Raw genomic sequence first — 11320 nt, forward strand, 5'->3', positions numbered from 1 at the left:
GCTCTAAAAGCTTGTCCAACAGTTCCACTTTAGTTTATGACCAAGAGACTACTACTTTACATTCCCATCAGCCTCAGCTTTACCTTTGTGGTAATTAGCACATGTGAAGATATTATCATGCTGTCACTCTAAACTGTTGAACATGGTCAACATTTACATGATCTGTTAGACATCAACATGTTAGCATGCTGATGTTTACGTTTAGCTTAAAGCAAAACTGTCCAAAAGTAAAATCTCAAAGACCTGGCTAGCTTGGCTGCAGGGTCGTAGTCATATTACATCACACAGCCATTACGTTAATTAACTGTTTCACTGTTAGTATCCATACTCCAGAATTAATTGTTATGGTACTTGAAACCTGCACTTTTTCACTTTTTTCCCTCCAATTTTCAGAATACAACTACAGAAGAAAATCAAAGGAAATTGTCTTTGGAAATGCAACAGATCACAGAGGAAATGGGTGAGTGAGAACCAAAAAAACACCTTATCAATCAAATCAGGTGGGACATTTTCCGATGCTAGCTAGTCGGAAAAGCAAAGGTGTTACCAACAGTGGCTCGGTAGTGATTTAAACAAGTCATTTGTTCTTAGAGTTTGAAAGATTGAGGAAGCATCTTTATAAGTCTTTGTTTTTAAAAAGAGATTTATAAAGTACACTCTGAATAAAAAAACTAAATTAATTACATATTGACTTATTTAGCTAAAATGGAAGAGAATTAACCCTGACCCCAGTTTGTACATTCATAAATATAAAGTAAGACTTTATTATTCTGCACTCTCTCATAAGATAACATCATAAGATACACTCTGTTTCATGCACAGCATCCAACTCGGCGCGATGGGAGAGAATCCATCGGGAGAAGAATGCACTGGAGGAGGCGTTTGACCGAGAGCTGCAGGAGCTGCAGCTGCAGCAGGAGGCCGAGCTGGCTGCTGTGGAGGAGGGGCTCAGAAAGTGTCACTCAGCCGAGGCAGAACACCTGAAGGAGGAGCATAGGTCAGAGATGGAGGAGCTGAGGACTCAGCATCAGGAACAGGTGAAAGAAAGAAAGGCATCATGGGAGATGTGTCGAAATTATCTTTGCTTTGAAGTGATCTTTCACATGAAATATGATCAGTCATTAGTGTGTGTGTGTGTGTGTGTGTGTGTGTATGTGTGTGTGTTAGATGGAGGAGATAACAGTCAACCATGAGGCAGCCATGCAGGAGCTCAGAGACATGCATAACATCACCATGGCAACACTGCATGAGGAGCATGCCCGTACCATGAGAGGTGTGATTTTTAGATTTTAGACATTTTAAAAACAATAAAAAAATAAAAATATTACCCCAGCACTGCTAGAAACAACATCAACTCTCATTTTCTATTGTGCTTCTGAATTTGTGTGCAGACTTGAGAAAAGCTCATGAACAACAGAAGATGCTTCTCGAGGAGGATTTTGAGAAACTCCGTCTTTCTCTACAGGCATGTTGCCATAAAAATTATACTTAAAGGTTTATTGTTTGGTTAATGCGCACTGATATGTACTGAGCCAAGGTACGGTATTGTGTGTGTGTGACTGTGTGCTTGTGTGTTTGGATGGTTTTTCAGGATCAAGTGGATACCCTCACAATTCAAAACCAGAGTCTGAAGAACAAAGCCAAGCGTTTTGAGGAGGCTTTAAGGAGGAGCACAGATGAACAGATAGTTGTGAGTTCTCCTCTTCTATAAGAAAATACACAGACACTGCTTTCCTTCCAACCCCCATCAATCACACTCTATCTTTCTTTTCTCTTGTTCTCTTTGTTTTGTTCGCACCTGTGTGCATGTGTCTGTAACAGGATGCCTTGGCTCCGTACCAACACATTGAGCAAGATCTGAAGAGCTTGAAGGAAGTTGTGGAAATGAAGAACCAGCAGATACACCAGCAAGAGAAGAAGATCTCCGATCTGGAAAAAGTGGTATGCTCAAATAAGCTATCTCAACAAACACACACATGCACACACGAGTCCGGTGCATTAAGAATACACTGTGGTTGTATTTTACTTTTGAGCAGGCCCAAAAGAACGTGTTCCTTGAGGAGAAGGTCCAGGTTCTGCAGCAGCAGAATGAAGATCTGATGGCCCGTATTGAAAATAACCTAGTCCTGTCTAGGTAAGACACTCTCAGTCATAATTGTTGTCATTGATGCTGTTTTCTTCCCTTCACCTCACTTTCTTCCTTTGTGTTGTTGTTTTTTTACGTGCAGGCAACTGTCAGAGGAGAACGCCAATCTCCATGATTCAGTTGAGAAGGAAAGCTGTGAGAAGAAGCGGCTGAGTCGGAACAACGAGGAGCTTCTGTGGCGTCTCCAGACCAGCCCCCTCATGTCCCCCGCCTCCTCCCCGCTGCACCGCTCCTTCTCCACCTCCCCTGTCCCCTCATCCCCATTCTTCTCCTCCTCACCTGTTGCAGGGTGCGACTCTCCAACCCACTGCCACGGCTGTTCCCAGCAGGCTCAATACTGCTCCCCCTCCCACAGAGCCAACACCAATCAAAATCTCTCCCCAGGACCAGCCACACCCACTCACAGGGCAGCGAGCAATCTGAATTACTCACCTGGCCCGGCCACGCCCACTCACAGGGCCGCGAGCAATCAAAATTACTCACCTGGCCCGGCCACGCCCACTCACAGAGGGCAAGCTAATCGCTGTAACACAGCTGCTTCTCTCAGCTCATTTCAGAGATAAGCTCACATTCCTCTCTCGCTTCAATTTTCATAACTGGCTCCTTGTCTTTTATTTTCATTGTTATCCTCCTGCCATTGTTAAATGCAGATTGCATTGAAGTATATGTTGTAGAAAAGCAACTGTAACCTGCAGTCATCAAAGGACAAACTAGGCAGTCAGTTTTAAAGCACTGGGGTTACAGCGTCCTAAAATGTTCAAGGCCCCGGTGGCGTCCATTAAATGGCAGATATGAATTTGTAAAGGAAAATGGATGCAGATGACTGCGGCTCAGTTCTCTGTCCCCAATTAGTCTTGAAACGCAGACTGTACATACTGTATGATAGGGACACAGATAGTGTCGACATGAAGTGAAGCCTCCCTGCATGGGTAGTCATGAGACAGAAACTGTACATATGGAAACTAGACACCAGAACAGAATTCTCTGGTGGGTTAAAAACACACGTCTTTGACAAAATAAGCTATATACAGTACTCTCTCTTTGTCTTTATCTCTGTCTGTCTATCTCTCTCTCTCTCATTGGGATTAGTTTCTCATTGTCAATTTTTGTTAGTTTTTGTTTTTTGTCTGAAAGAAATCCCCAACAAAGCGCCTTATACTCCGTCTTGCCGTCTCACCAGCAGAGAACGACCAACATTTTATTTCACGAAGGACTTTGGATAAATAATTGGTTTTATAATCAAAGTAAATCATGTTCTTCAGCCTCCTCAAGGTGTATTTAATATTGTTTAATTAGTTCAACGACGGTAGTTTTACTCGTGTGGGACAACCCTACCTGGAGCCCAGCCATTTTACCTGCAAAATCCAGACGACCTAATGTTCAAAAATTTTGCCAGGTCTTCCTGCAGGCTCTCGCCACCAAGCGACTCTTTACTTTGGGATCCCTCAGGTCTACTTGCAAAACCTATGTCTGCCATTTTGTATTTACCTCATTGGGAATGTGCAGTCTGTTGTGTCTGTACATAGCTCAACAGCAACAACAAAAACACACAGCACCAGAGAGCTCAACGCTACAGGGGGCTTTAAACCTTACACAGAAATCACTATTTTAATTGTTGTGGATTATTTTTATTTATTTAAATCTGATGTTCAGGCTATATCTAATTTATTTGTTACATGCATTTTGCTAATTTAGCAATCATGTACTGTGGAAGTCTTCCAGTCGTAATGTGAAACTTTTTATTGCTATGGTCTGTCTATTTATTAAGTTTGAGGTGTGGAGGAAATGAACGGTGTTTGGAACTTTGAAAATATCACCTATAAGAAACAAGTGGAATATGTAATGTGCCCCAGGAGAAAAGAGCAATATGACTTGCTGTCAGTAGTGTTCAGGGGAATGTCTAATTATATTAAAATGGACTATAAGCTATGTAGGTTAAACATGAGTGTCAGTCTTTCTAAACCTGTGTTAACCTCTTCACAACTTTTTTTTCTTATGCTTGTTTCTTTATCTGAATGACACTTTTAATCCTTTAGGATTACCTTCAAACTTTTGCGAGCTACACTGGATTCTCCGTGTGCAAGAATATATGGTTCAGGGAATTATTTTCTAAATTTAGATTAAAAATTCTTTTGTATAGCTTCTCTACAGAACATTATACACTCAAGATATTTCCCTCGACCATTTTCCACTTATATAAAATTCAATAGAGAAACCAACATTTGGTATATAAAAATGAGAATTATTTTATAGCATACAGTTTGTCATAGCTGCCTCCTGTACTGTACTCTTCTGACTAACTTACCCTCAGGGTCCTATTCTTTCATCTGGCTTTTTCATTGAAAACTACAGTATAATACAATGTAATCTCAGTGATTTACTCGCACATGGACAAACAAAGCTGTTCAGACTACACACGTGAATGAGCCGATGTAAATAACCAAGGCCAATGTGGAGGGATGAGAGTAAATCTGTGTTGGCTGTTGGCAGTCACAGCAACATTGCTAATGGGAGCATGTGTTAGGGTAAGTCACTTGTCTGTTACGTTACAGGTAGAGTTAATGTAACCTTTTACCAGCATGTGATGAATGGCATATCTGGGTTGCCGTTTTTTCAGTAAAGTAATAGCCTTTTAAGTAGATATTTTATTGCTATGCCAGCACTTTTAATGGCCATGAAAAAGTAAAAAAAAAAATCTTTTCATGGATTTTCAAGATTTTTTTGTATGACACACAGGGTTAAATGCTCTTAAATGAAAGAATGTCAAATACAGCAAAGGAATTTGAGAAATGTATCTCAATTCTAACTGATTTTATACCTACACTGATGGTTTTTGAGAATGTCTTTGCATACCGATCAATTGTAAGATTATACCAGTCAGTGTCACTGTGTTTTAAATGTTGAAGGATTGCTGTTCACCCAACTCATTGAATTGTTCTTCAGGGTTCCCCTGAAGGTCACTTCAGGTGCAAATACAAACAAGTCTACAAAGATGCAACAAAAACTATTGTTTACAAACGGCAGCGTAAAATCCCATATTTCATCTTAAATTAATATTTGACCTTTGAATGGACTATGATTTCTAAACAATGAACTGGTATTGTAATGACCCTTCAATGTGTCCTGTGGACATTTGTGTCTCACTATGCGCTGAATGTCAAAGATGTAATGACTGCATTTTATAGAAGTTATTTATGTGATTTGTTTGTTATAAGACCTCTTGTCTGACCACTATGTAGCAGCTATTTCATATGTAGCACTTGGTTGAGCCTCCCCACAACAAACATGGGTCATTTATTTACTCCATTAGCGATTGAAACATCCATGTTCATGTTTAAATGCTGTTGTAGCAAATGTTTCCATGGCTTATCAATTTTCAGCAGAAACATTTGAAATTGAGAAGGGAAGCTGTATAATTACCCTGTGTGGCTTTGTTCCAGAGAAAAAGTTCACTGAATTTGTTTGTTCTGGCACTGATTGTATGTTTGAATGTAAATACATTTACAACATTAGTTGTGTCTTAGTGCACCAACAAAATAATAGAAGCATGTTTTTCTGTCCTTGCTGTTTCTCGCTCTCCCTTTCTCTTCTTTTACCTCTCTGCATTTGTGATGGTCAAAATGTAACTGTAGCTTAGGAGGCCTAGAGGATGAGGAATGAAATAGTTCGACATGTAATGTATACGAAATGTGTTGAGGCTTTTATTTGTACTTTTTTGGGGGAGAACGTAGTATTAAAAGATATTCAAGAAAAGTCACGTGGTGTCCATGTTTCATTTTTGGATAAGTTGTTCTGTTCATTCAAGAGTTCCAAGAGTGTTTACCTGCTACATGTATTCTGGACCCAAGTGTTTGTCCTAGTAAACACATAATAGAATTCTAAGTAAAGACAACAAAACTGTTAGCGCATCCATATGATACAAGCCTTACACAATCACACAAGTGCCACCACCCCTACTCCACCTGGTTGCTAGTAGCCAAGGAGGACATAAAACATTTTTAAAGAAAAAATGGTTGAAACATGGCTCTTCAGAAAAGGTAATTATCTTCACTCAAGCTTCTTCACGAGAAAGTCACCGGACGACTCAATCCTCTGAACATCACCATGCTGAGAAATCCAGAGAGAGCTGTGTGGCGCTGATGGTCTGAATTAGCTTTGTAGCAACTCATTTGGCAATGACTTGAGTGTAACGGACATTCCTTAACATCAAAAGGTTACAGACTAAAGCTTAAAGTTAGTTAATTACACTTAAGTTAATAGTTGTATCAAACAATGAAATTATGATTAATAATGTTCACTAATATTAATTTACGTTACTCAGTGAGAGAGGGCCAGCTAATCGCTATAACACCGCGGCTTGTCTCAGCTCATTGCAGAGGTACGCTTACATTTCTCTCTCTCTTCATTTTAATAACTGGCTCCATGTCTTTTATTTTCATTGTTATGCTCCTCCCTTTTTAAATGCAAATGGCATTGAAGTACATGTTGGGGAAAAACAACTGTGACAGTCAGTCAGTTTTACATCACCAAGGTTACAGCGTCTTAACCTTGTTAAGCCCCTACAGCAGCTACTGTCTATTATGTGGAACATATAAACATTGTAATGGAAACTGGATGCGGGTGATTGATACATTTCATGTTATGTTGTAACTGTTTATTGTTGCACACAGTATAACATTGTGTATGGTATATTAAGTATTTCATGATTATTCGATTATACAGTATATACTATATATAAATATATATATATAGTTTTTTTATAAATACTGTTCAATGGTGAATAGATGAAATCTCTAATATATTTCTATGACAGTTAAGTCACAAAAACTAATATCACAAGTGAGGGATTCAAGAGTCAATGCCACAGAAGCTTTGTAAGCTGTATGACTGAGAATTAGACTTCAAGTGTTTGTTTTAACCATTTTACATTTATTTCAGCGTCAAAACATGCAACTGGTCAAAATTACATCATATAACATCATATTGTGAATGAGACATTATATTTCATATAATTTTAACATACAATGCTAGTTTCATAATACGTTCAGCCAAGGAAATGTAATCCATGACTACTATGACTTGAATCAAAATGTCATTGGTTAGCAGGCTTGGGCTGGTCGTGATTAACCATTTCCACGATCAGTCTGAAAAAATGGCAACCATTCAACATTAGCATTATCTTGCACCCTGACAGTTTATTTTCCAAGTTTATTAGCTAAGGAGCCTGTGGCTTCTTGGAAAATAATTTGGGAAATATTGTATCCTGATCCCATCAAATGTATGTTTAATATAGCAGTGACTTTAAAGGATGAGCAAACTGAGATATCACTTCTTCATGAAGTGAGATATGATATCCATGGGCAGGGGGAAAATGATGGTGGAGTTCTTCTCTGCTGCTATGGTGCTGAGAGTCTGCAGGTAGCGAAGCTGCAGGCCTGACGGAGACTCTGCGATCACGAGGGACGCCTCCTTCAGGGCACGAGATGCATTCATCTCACCCTCTGCTGCAATCACCTTTACGTACATCAAAAAAGAGAGATTAGGATGGCACATGATTTCATTAATTAGCCTAAAATAATACACCTGTGCCAGGATCTGTAAGAGGGCTTCAAAGAATAGCGCACCCAAAATGCAGAAATGGGTAGGCAGTGGATGGTTTCAAGGATTTAATCATAAAACTGTGCAAAAAACACAAGGAAGTCCTGAGGAAAACAGGCAGCCGAAAACAAGTTCCAAAAAAATCTGAGACAACGAGGAAACCCAGTGACAGCACAAGTTCAACCCACGCCAAACACCCTAAACAGTACAATAACTTGAAACTAGACAAAGACAACAGAGAGACTAAATACAAGAGGTAACGAGGTGAAACAAGAGAAGGGTGACACGAGGATCAGTAGCAGGTGAAACACATCAGGGTCGGGCAGACAATCACAGATAACACATGGCAGGAAGTAAAACAAGACAAGGGAAGACTAAAAAACTGATAACCACAATAAAACGAACGACACAGAACAAAATACAAAACCATAACAACCTGAAAATAATACACATTGTGTGTTATAGTAAATTATTGTATAAGACTGTGTATGCATGTGTTCTATGAGTCATGCTGCATGGCTTGACCTTGGCTCTGGCCTCTCGTGTAGCCTCTGCTTCGGCAGCCATGGCTCTCTGCAGCTGATGTGGCAGCTTCACATCTTTAATCTCCACACGCTCCACTTTGATGCCCCAGTTGTCTGTCGCGTCATCCAGGTTGGACTGGAAGAGACAGGGAAGAGGGAGAGCTCACACCTGTAGCTTACAGAGTAATTGATTGTTTATTCCATACCATCCACATATGACATTCACATTTAAGCTCTCCATTAGGAATACAAATGCAAAGAAAGGGAATTTATCCAAATGTCTCAACATTTTTGAAACTGAATTGCCCTCCATTTAGAGAAACCTTCAGCAATCATCAAACACCGAAGAAAACGGGATGGATATGAAATCTGGGTTCAAAGATGCCCGCCTAATAGTTTTCCTGTACCTGCATGTTGTGGGCGATGCCCTCACGGTCAGATAAAAGCTCAGCCAGGTTCTTAGTCCCAAGAACATTTCTCAGGGTGGTTTGAGCCAGCAGGCGGGTGGAAGAGTCAGCATTAGACACGTTGGCCACAGAGGCAATGGGGTCACTGACCCTGAAGTACACCACTCCGTCCACAGAAACTGTAACTGAGTCTTTAGTCAGGATCTAGAGTAGAAACACATGACAGGTTGTGTGTGTGTTCACAGATTTTAGTTTAAATAATTTCACCTCAGACAGTTGTGTGTTGCTCTTTGTGCCAACCCTACCTCTTGAGGTGGGATGTCAAAAGAAACTGTTCGCAGATCCACTTTCACAAAGGAATCGGTACACGGCATAACAAAGAAAATTCCTGCGGACAAACAGGAGAAAGCCTGAATTTCCAGTTAAAAAAAAGAAAACATTACATTGCTATCTTCAAATGCTATACCCAATCCAGGATTTTCTTGTCTTTTTGCAGTTAGTACAAATTAAAATAAAATAAAAAATAGAGATAGAAATTGTGAGTGTTTCTACCTGGTCCTTTAGCCTTCCTGTCTGTAATGCGGCCCAGTCTGAAGATAACTGCACGCTCATACTCCTGAACAATCTGCCATAACAGCAGGATGACCACAGCACAAGCTCAATTCCCATTCCAAAGCGCAATAAAAGGAAAGTTTCTGCATTCTGACATTTTGAGTTCTCTCACCTTCAGACAAAACCAGATGGTGATGGGGAAGAGAAGAGCTGTGAAGATGCCGGAGAGTATGACTAGGAACCAACCAACGCATCCCAAAGACCCTGTCCGTTCAGCTAGAGAGAGAGGGGGACAACAGCGTGTGTTTGAGTCTGTTTGGCACTCTGTGAAATCCCTAAAACAGTTATGAAATGAAGAGGAAGGCCTCCTTGTTTTAGCACAGTGAGAGATGTAGCCAGGTTTGCATCAAGGAGAAACAAGATATGATTCACTGGGGCATAACAAGGGGTGATATAAACATCAGTGCAGAAGCCCACGGATCAGAGTTTTAAATTACTTTGGATCCCTTTGGAAGTGGAAGGGGTGTCTTTAGGCCCTTTCTTAACCCTTAACTGCTAAAAAAAAGGCAAACACACAACGTACAATGGGATTAATTCTGTCCTCAACAAAATCATAGTAGGACGTTATTTATTAACACCGATACTACACACGCTCACAGTTAACAATATGAGAAACTCTCACTCTATAAGTGCCAACAGTATAATGTTTACTCATGCAACATTATCTCTGGAGTGCTGCTTTGGTAATACTAAGAGTCATAAAGTGAGAGAAATGTTGTACTGTGTCATACTTTTCAGCTTAAATGATTGTGGTTCAGTTTCCATTTGTGCATGTTTTGCAACGTCATCACATTTCACACTGAATCCCCGGTGAACACAGTGTGGTTACCTTGTGGTTATAGACAAATAAGCTTTGCAATTGCTGTTGTGCTATAAGCAACATTATTCTCTCTTTCTAGGTCAAACCACAGAAAGTTTCCTGTTTTTGAACTAAAGGAGATTTAGACATATTCGCTTCCCTTGTTCCACATGATCTATGGTACATACTGGAACAACCCTTAGTTTATGAGAATTGCTGGAATATAGTACTTGTTTACACTGTACCAATCTTCATTATCAATATGTGTTTTTTTTATTAAATAGGTCTTAATAGCAACAAAGCCTGTGGGTTTCTTTGGATGGAAGAATTCTAATTGGAACTGTAACACAAATCTTCACATGTGCACCCGATGATGATTGTTGATTTGCGCCTCATCAGTAACAAACACTTGAGTAAATGTGTGCACATGTTAACGATGTGTACACAAATGTCACATGATCTTTTCCAACAGGTTGGTGATAACAAAGAATTGGAAAGTAGTGTAATTACGCTTCAACATGATGTGATATGAAAAGTAGTCACTATCAGCAACCAAATTAGGCACAGTTACACTCCAGCTAAACCCAACATGGGTGACATGGCAACTTCATGTTCACCTGACTTTACAGAGCAACACAAAAGGAGACGCACACAAACACTTAGTCACATGCTTTCTGGACTCTTATCTCATTGACATGTGATTTCTGTTTCTATGACGATGGAGTTCTACTTTGCCCTAGCCTCTCTGCTTGCTTTTCACTTGCACAGGTGAGCTCCTACATCATACATAATACATAACACACTCCCGCTCACATAACTGACAATGTCATGGTAACATTGGATATGGAACTTGTTTTTCCGGGAAGTGTAAACAACTCCCTTGTTGATCTAAGCCTTACACCAAGTCAGATGTTGGTTATATTTAACACAGCCAGTGAAGAAACATTAAAGCTCAGAAGCAAAGACAGACAAAAGAAATGTGGTTTATCTTACATATTAATTCATCTTTGCTCATTCCTCTTCTCTTCTGGCTTTCCATTTGGTCCTCCATTTCCATGTGCTGGTTACAACTGAGAGAGGAAGTGTGTTGAGAGTGTTTTTTAAGTGTACCTGATGAGGAGGGAGTCACCCAGCTATTTAAAGCTGTAATGCTGCACTATTTTGTCGCTCAGAGGTGTAGGTGTGGCTCCGACACCGAGTTGATCATTAACAAATAACAATTATCATGATGCTA

The 11320-nt window shown here is 39.9% G+C and overlaps 2 protein-coding genes and 1 long non-coding RNA gene across 5 annotated transcripts in view; 1 reads left to right on the forward strand and 2 right to left on the reverse strand.

Moving 5' to 3' along the window:
* Positions 1-3301, reverse strand: part of LOC117955589 — a 12482-nt gene extending 9181 nt beyond the window's left edge. Inside the window, exon 1 of the long non-coding RNA XR_004659095.1 lies at positions 3181-3301. This is a non-coding gene — a long non-coding RNA (uncharacterized LOC117955589). The remainder of the gene's footprint in view (positions 1-3180) is intronic.
* Positions 1-5899, forward strand: part of mtus2a (microtubule associated tumor suppressor candidate 2a) — a 43575-nt gene extending 37676 nt beyond the window's left edge. For 2 of the 3 annotated variants that reach the window (XM_034890170.1, XM_034890173.1), the window contains exons 9-16: positions 394-460; positions 823-1037; positions 1168-1273; positions 1392-1465; positions 1592-1690; positions 1822-1941; positions 2034-2134; positions 2229-5899. In XM_034890170.1, the coding sequence (XP_034746061.1) occupies positions 394-460; positions 823-1037; positions 1168-1273; positions 1392-1465; positions 1592-1690; positions 1822-1941; positions 2034-2134; positions 2229-2709 (1263 nt within the window). In that variant the 3' untranslated portion in view covers positions 2710-5899. The remainder of the gene's footprint in view (positions 1-393; positions 461-822; positions 1038-1167; positions 1274-1391; positions 1466-1591; positions 1691-1821; positions 1942-2033; positions 2135-2228) is intronic. The other variant, XM_034890171.1, reaches the window with a different exon arrangement.
* A 1500-nt stretch (positions 5900-7399) lies between these two features.
* On the reverse strand, positions 7400-11265 carry stoml3b (stomatin (EPB72)-like 3b). Its single transcript, XM_034891059.1, has 7 exons — positions 11080-11265; positions 9400-9503; positions 9228-9300; positions 8981-9063; positions 8676-8879; positions 8270-8404; positions 7400-7660 (listed from the first exon to the last, which is right to left on the reverse strand). The coding sequence occupies exons 1-7, from the start codon at positions 11141-11143 to the stop codon at positions 7472-7474; spliced, it is 852 nt and encodes a 283-aa protein (XP_034746950.1). The 5' UTR covers positions 11144-11265; the 3' UTR covers positions 7400-7471.
* Between the last annotated feature and the right edge of the window lie 55 nt (positions 11266-11320).

The sequence above is a fragment of the Etheostoma cragini genome, chromosome 13 (genome assembly GCF_013103735.1).
Source record: "Etheostoma cragini isolate CJK2018 chromosome 13, CSU_Ecrag_1.0, whole genome shotgun sequence".
In the NCBI taxonomy this organism is placed as follows: Eukaryota; Metazoa; Chordata; class Actinopteri; order Perciformes; family Percidae; genus Etheostoma; species Etheostoma cragini.

What these genes read in the sequence shown, in the direction of transcription:
- stoml3b (XM_034891059.1), bottom strand. Translation starts at nt 11,143, where the DNA reads ATGGAAATGGAGGACCAAATGGAAAGCCAGAAGAGAAGAGGAATGAGC. An exon ending in CAGGAAGGCTAAAGGACCAG is followed by an intron (nt 9,064 to 9,227) that starts GTAGAAACACTC and finishes GTTTGTCCGCAG; the next exon opens with GAATTTTCTTTGTTATGCCG. An exon ending in CACGAGAGGCCAGAGCCAAG is followed by an intron (nt 7,661 to 8,269) that starts GTCAAGCCATGC and finishes ATGTACGTAAAG; the next exon opens with GTGATTGCAGCAGAGGGTGA.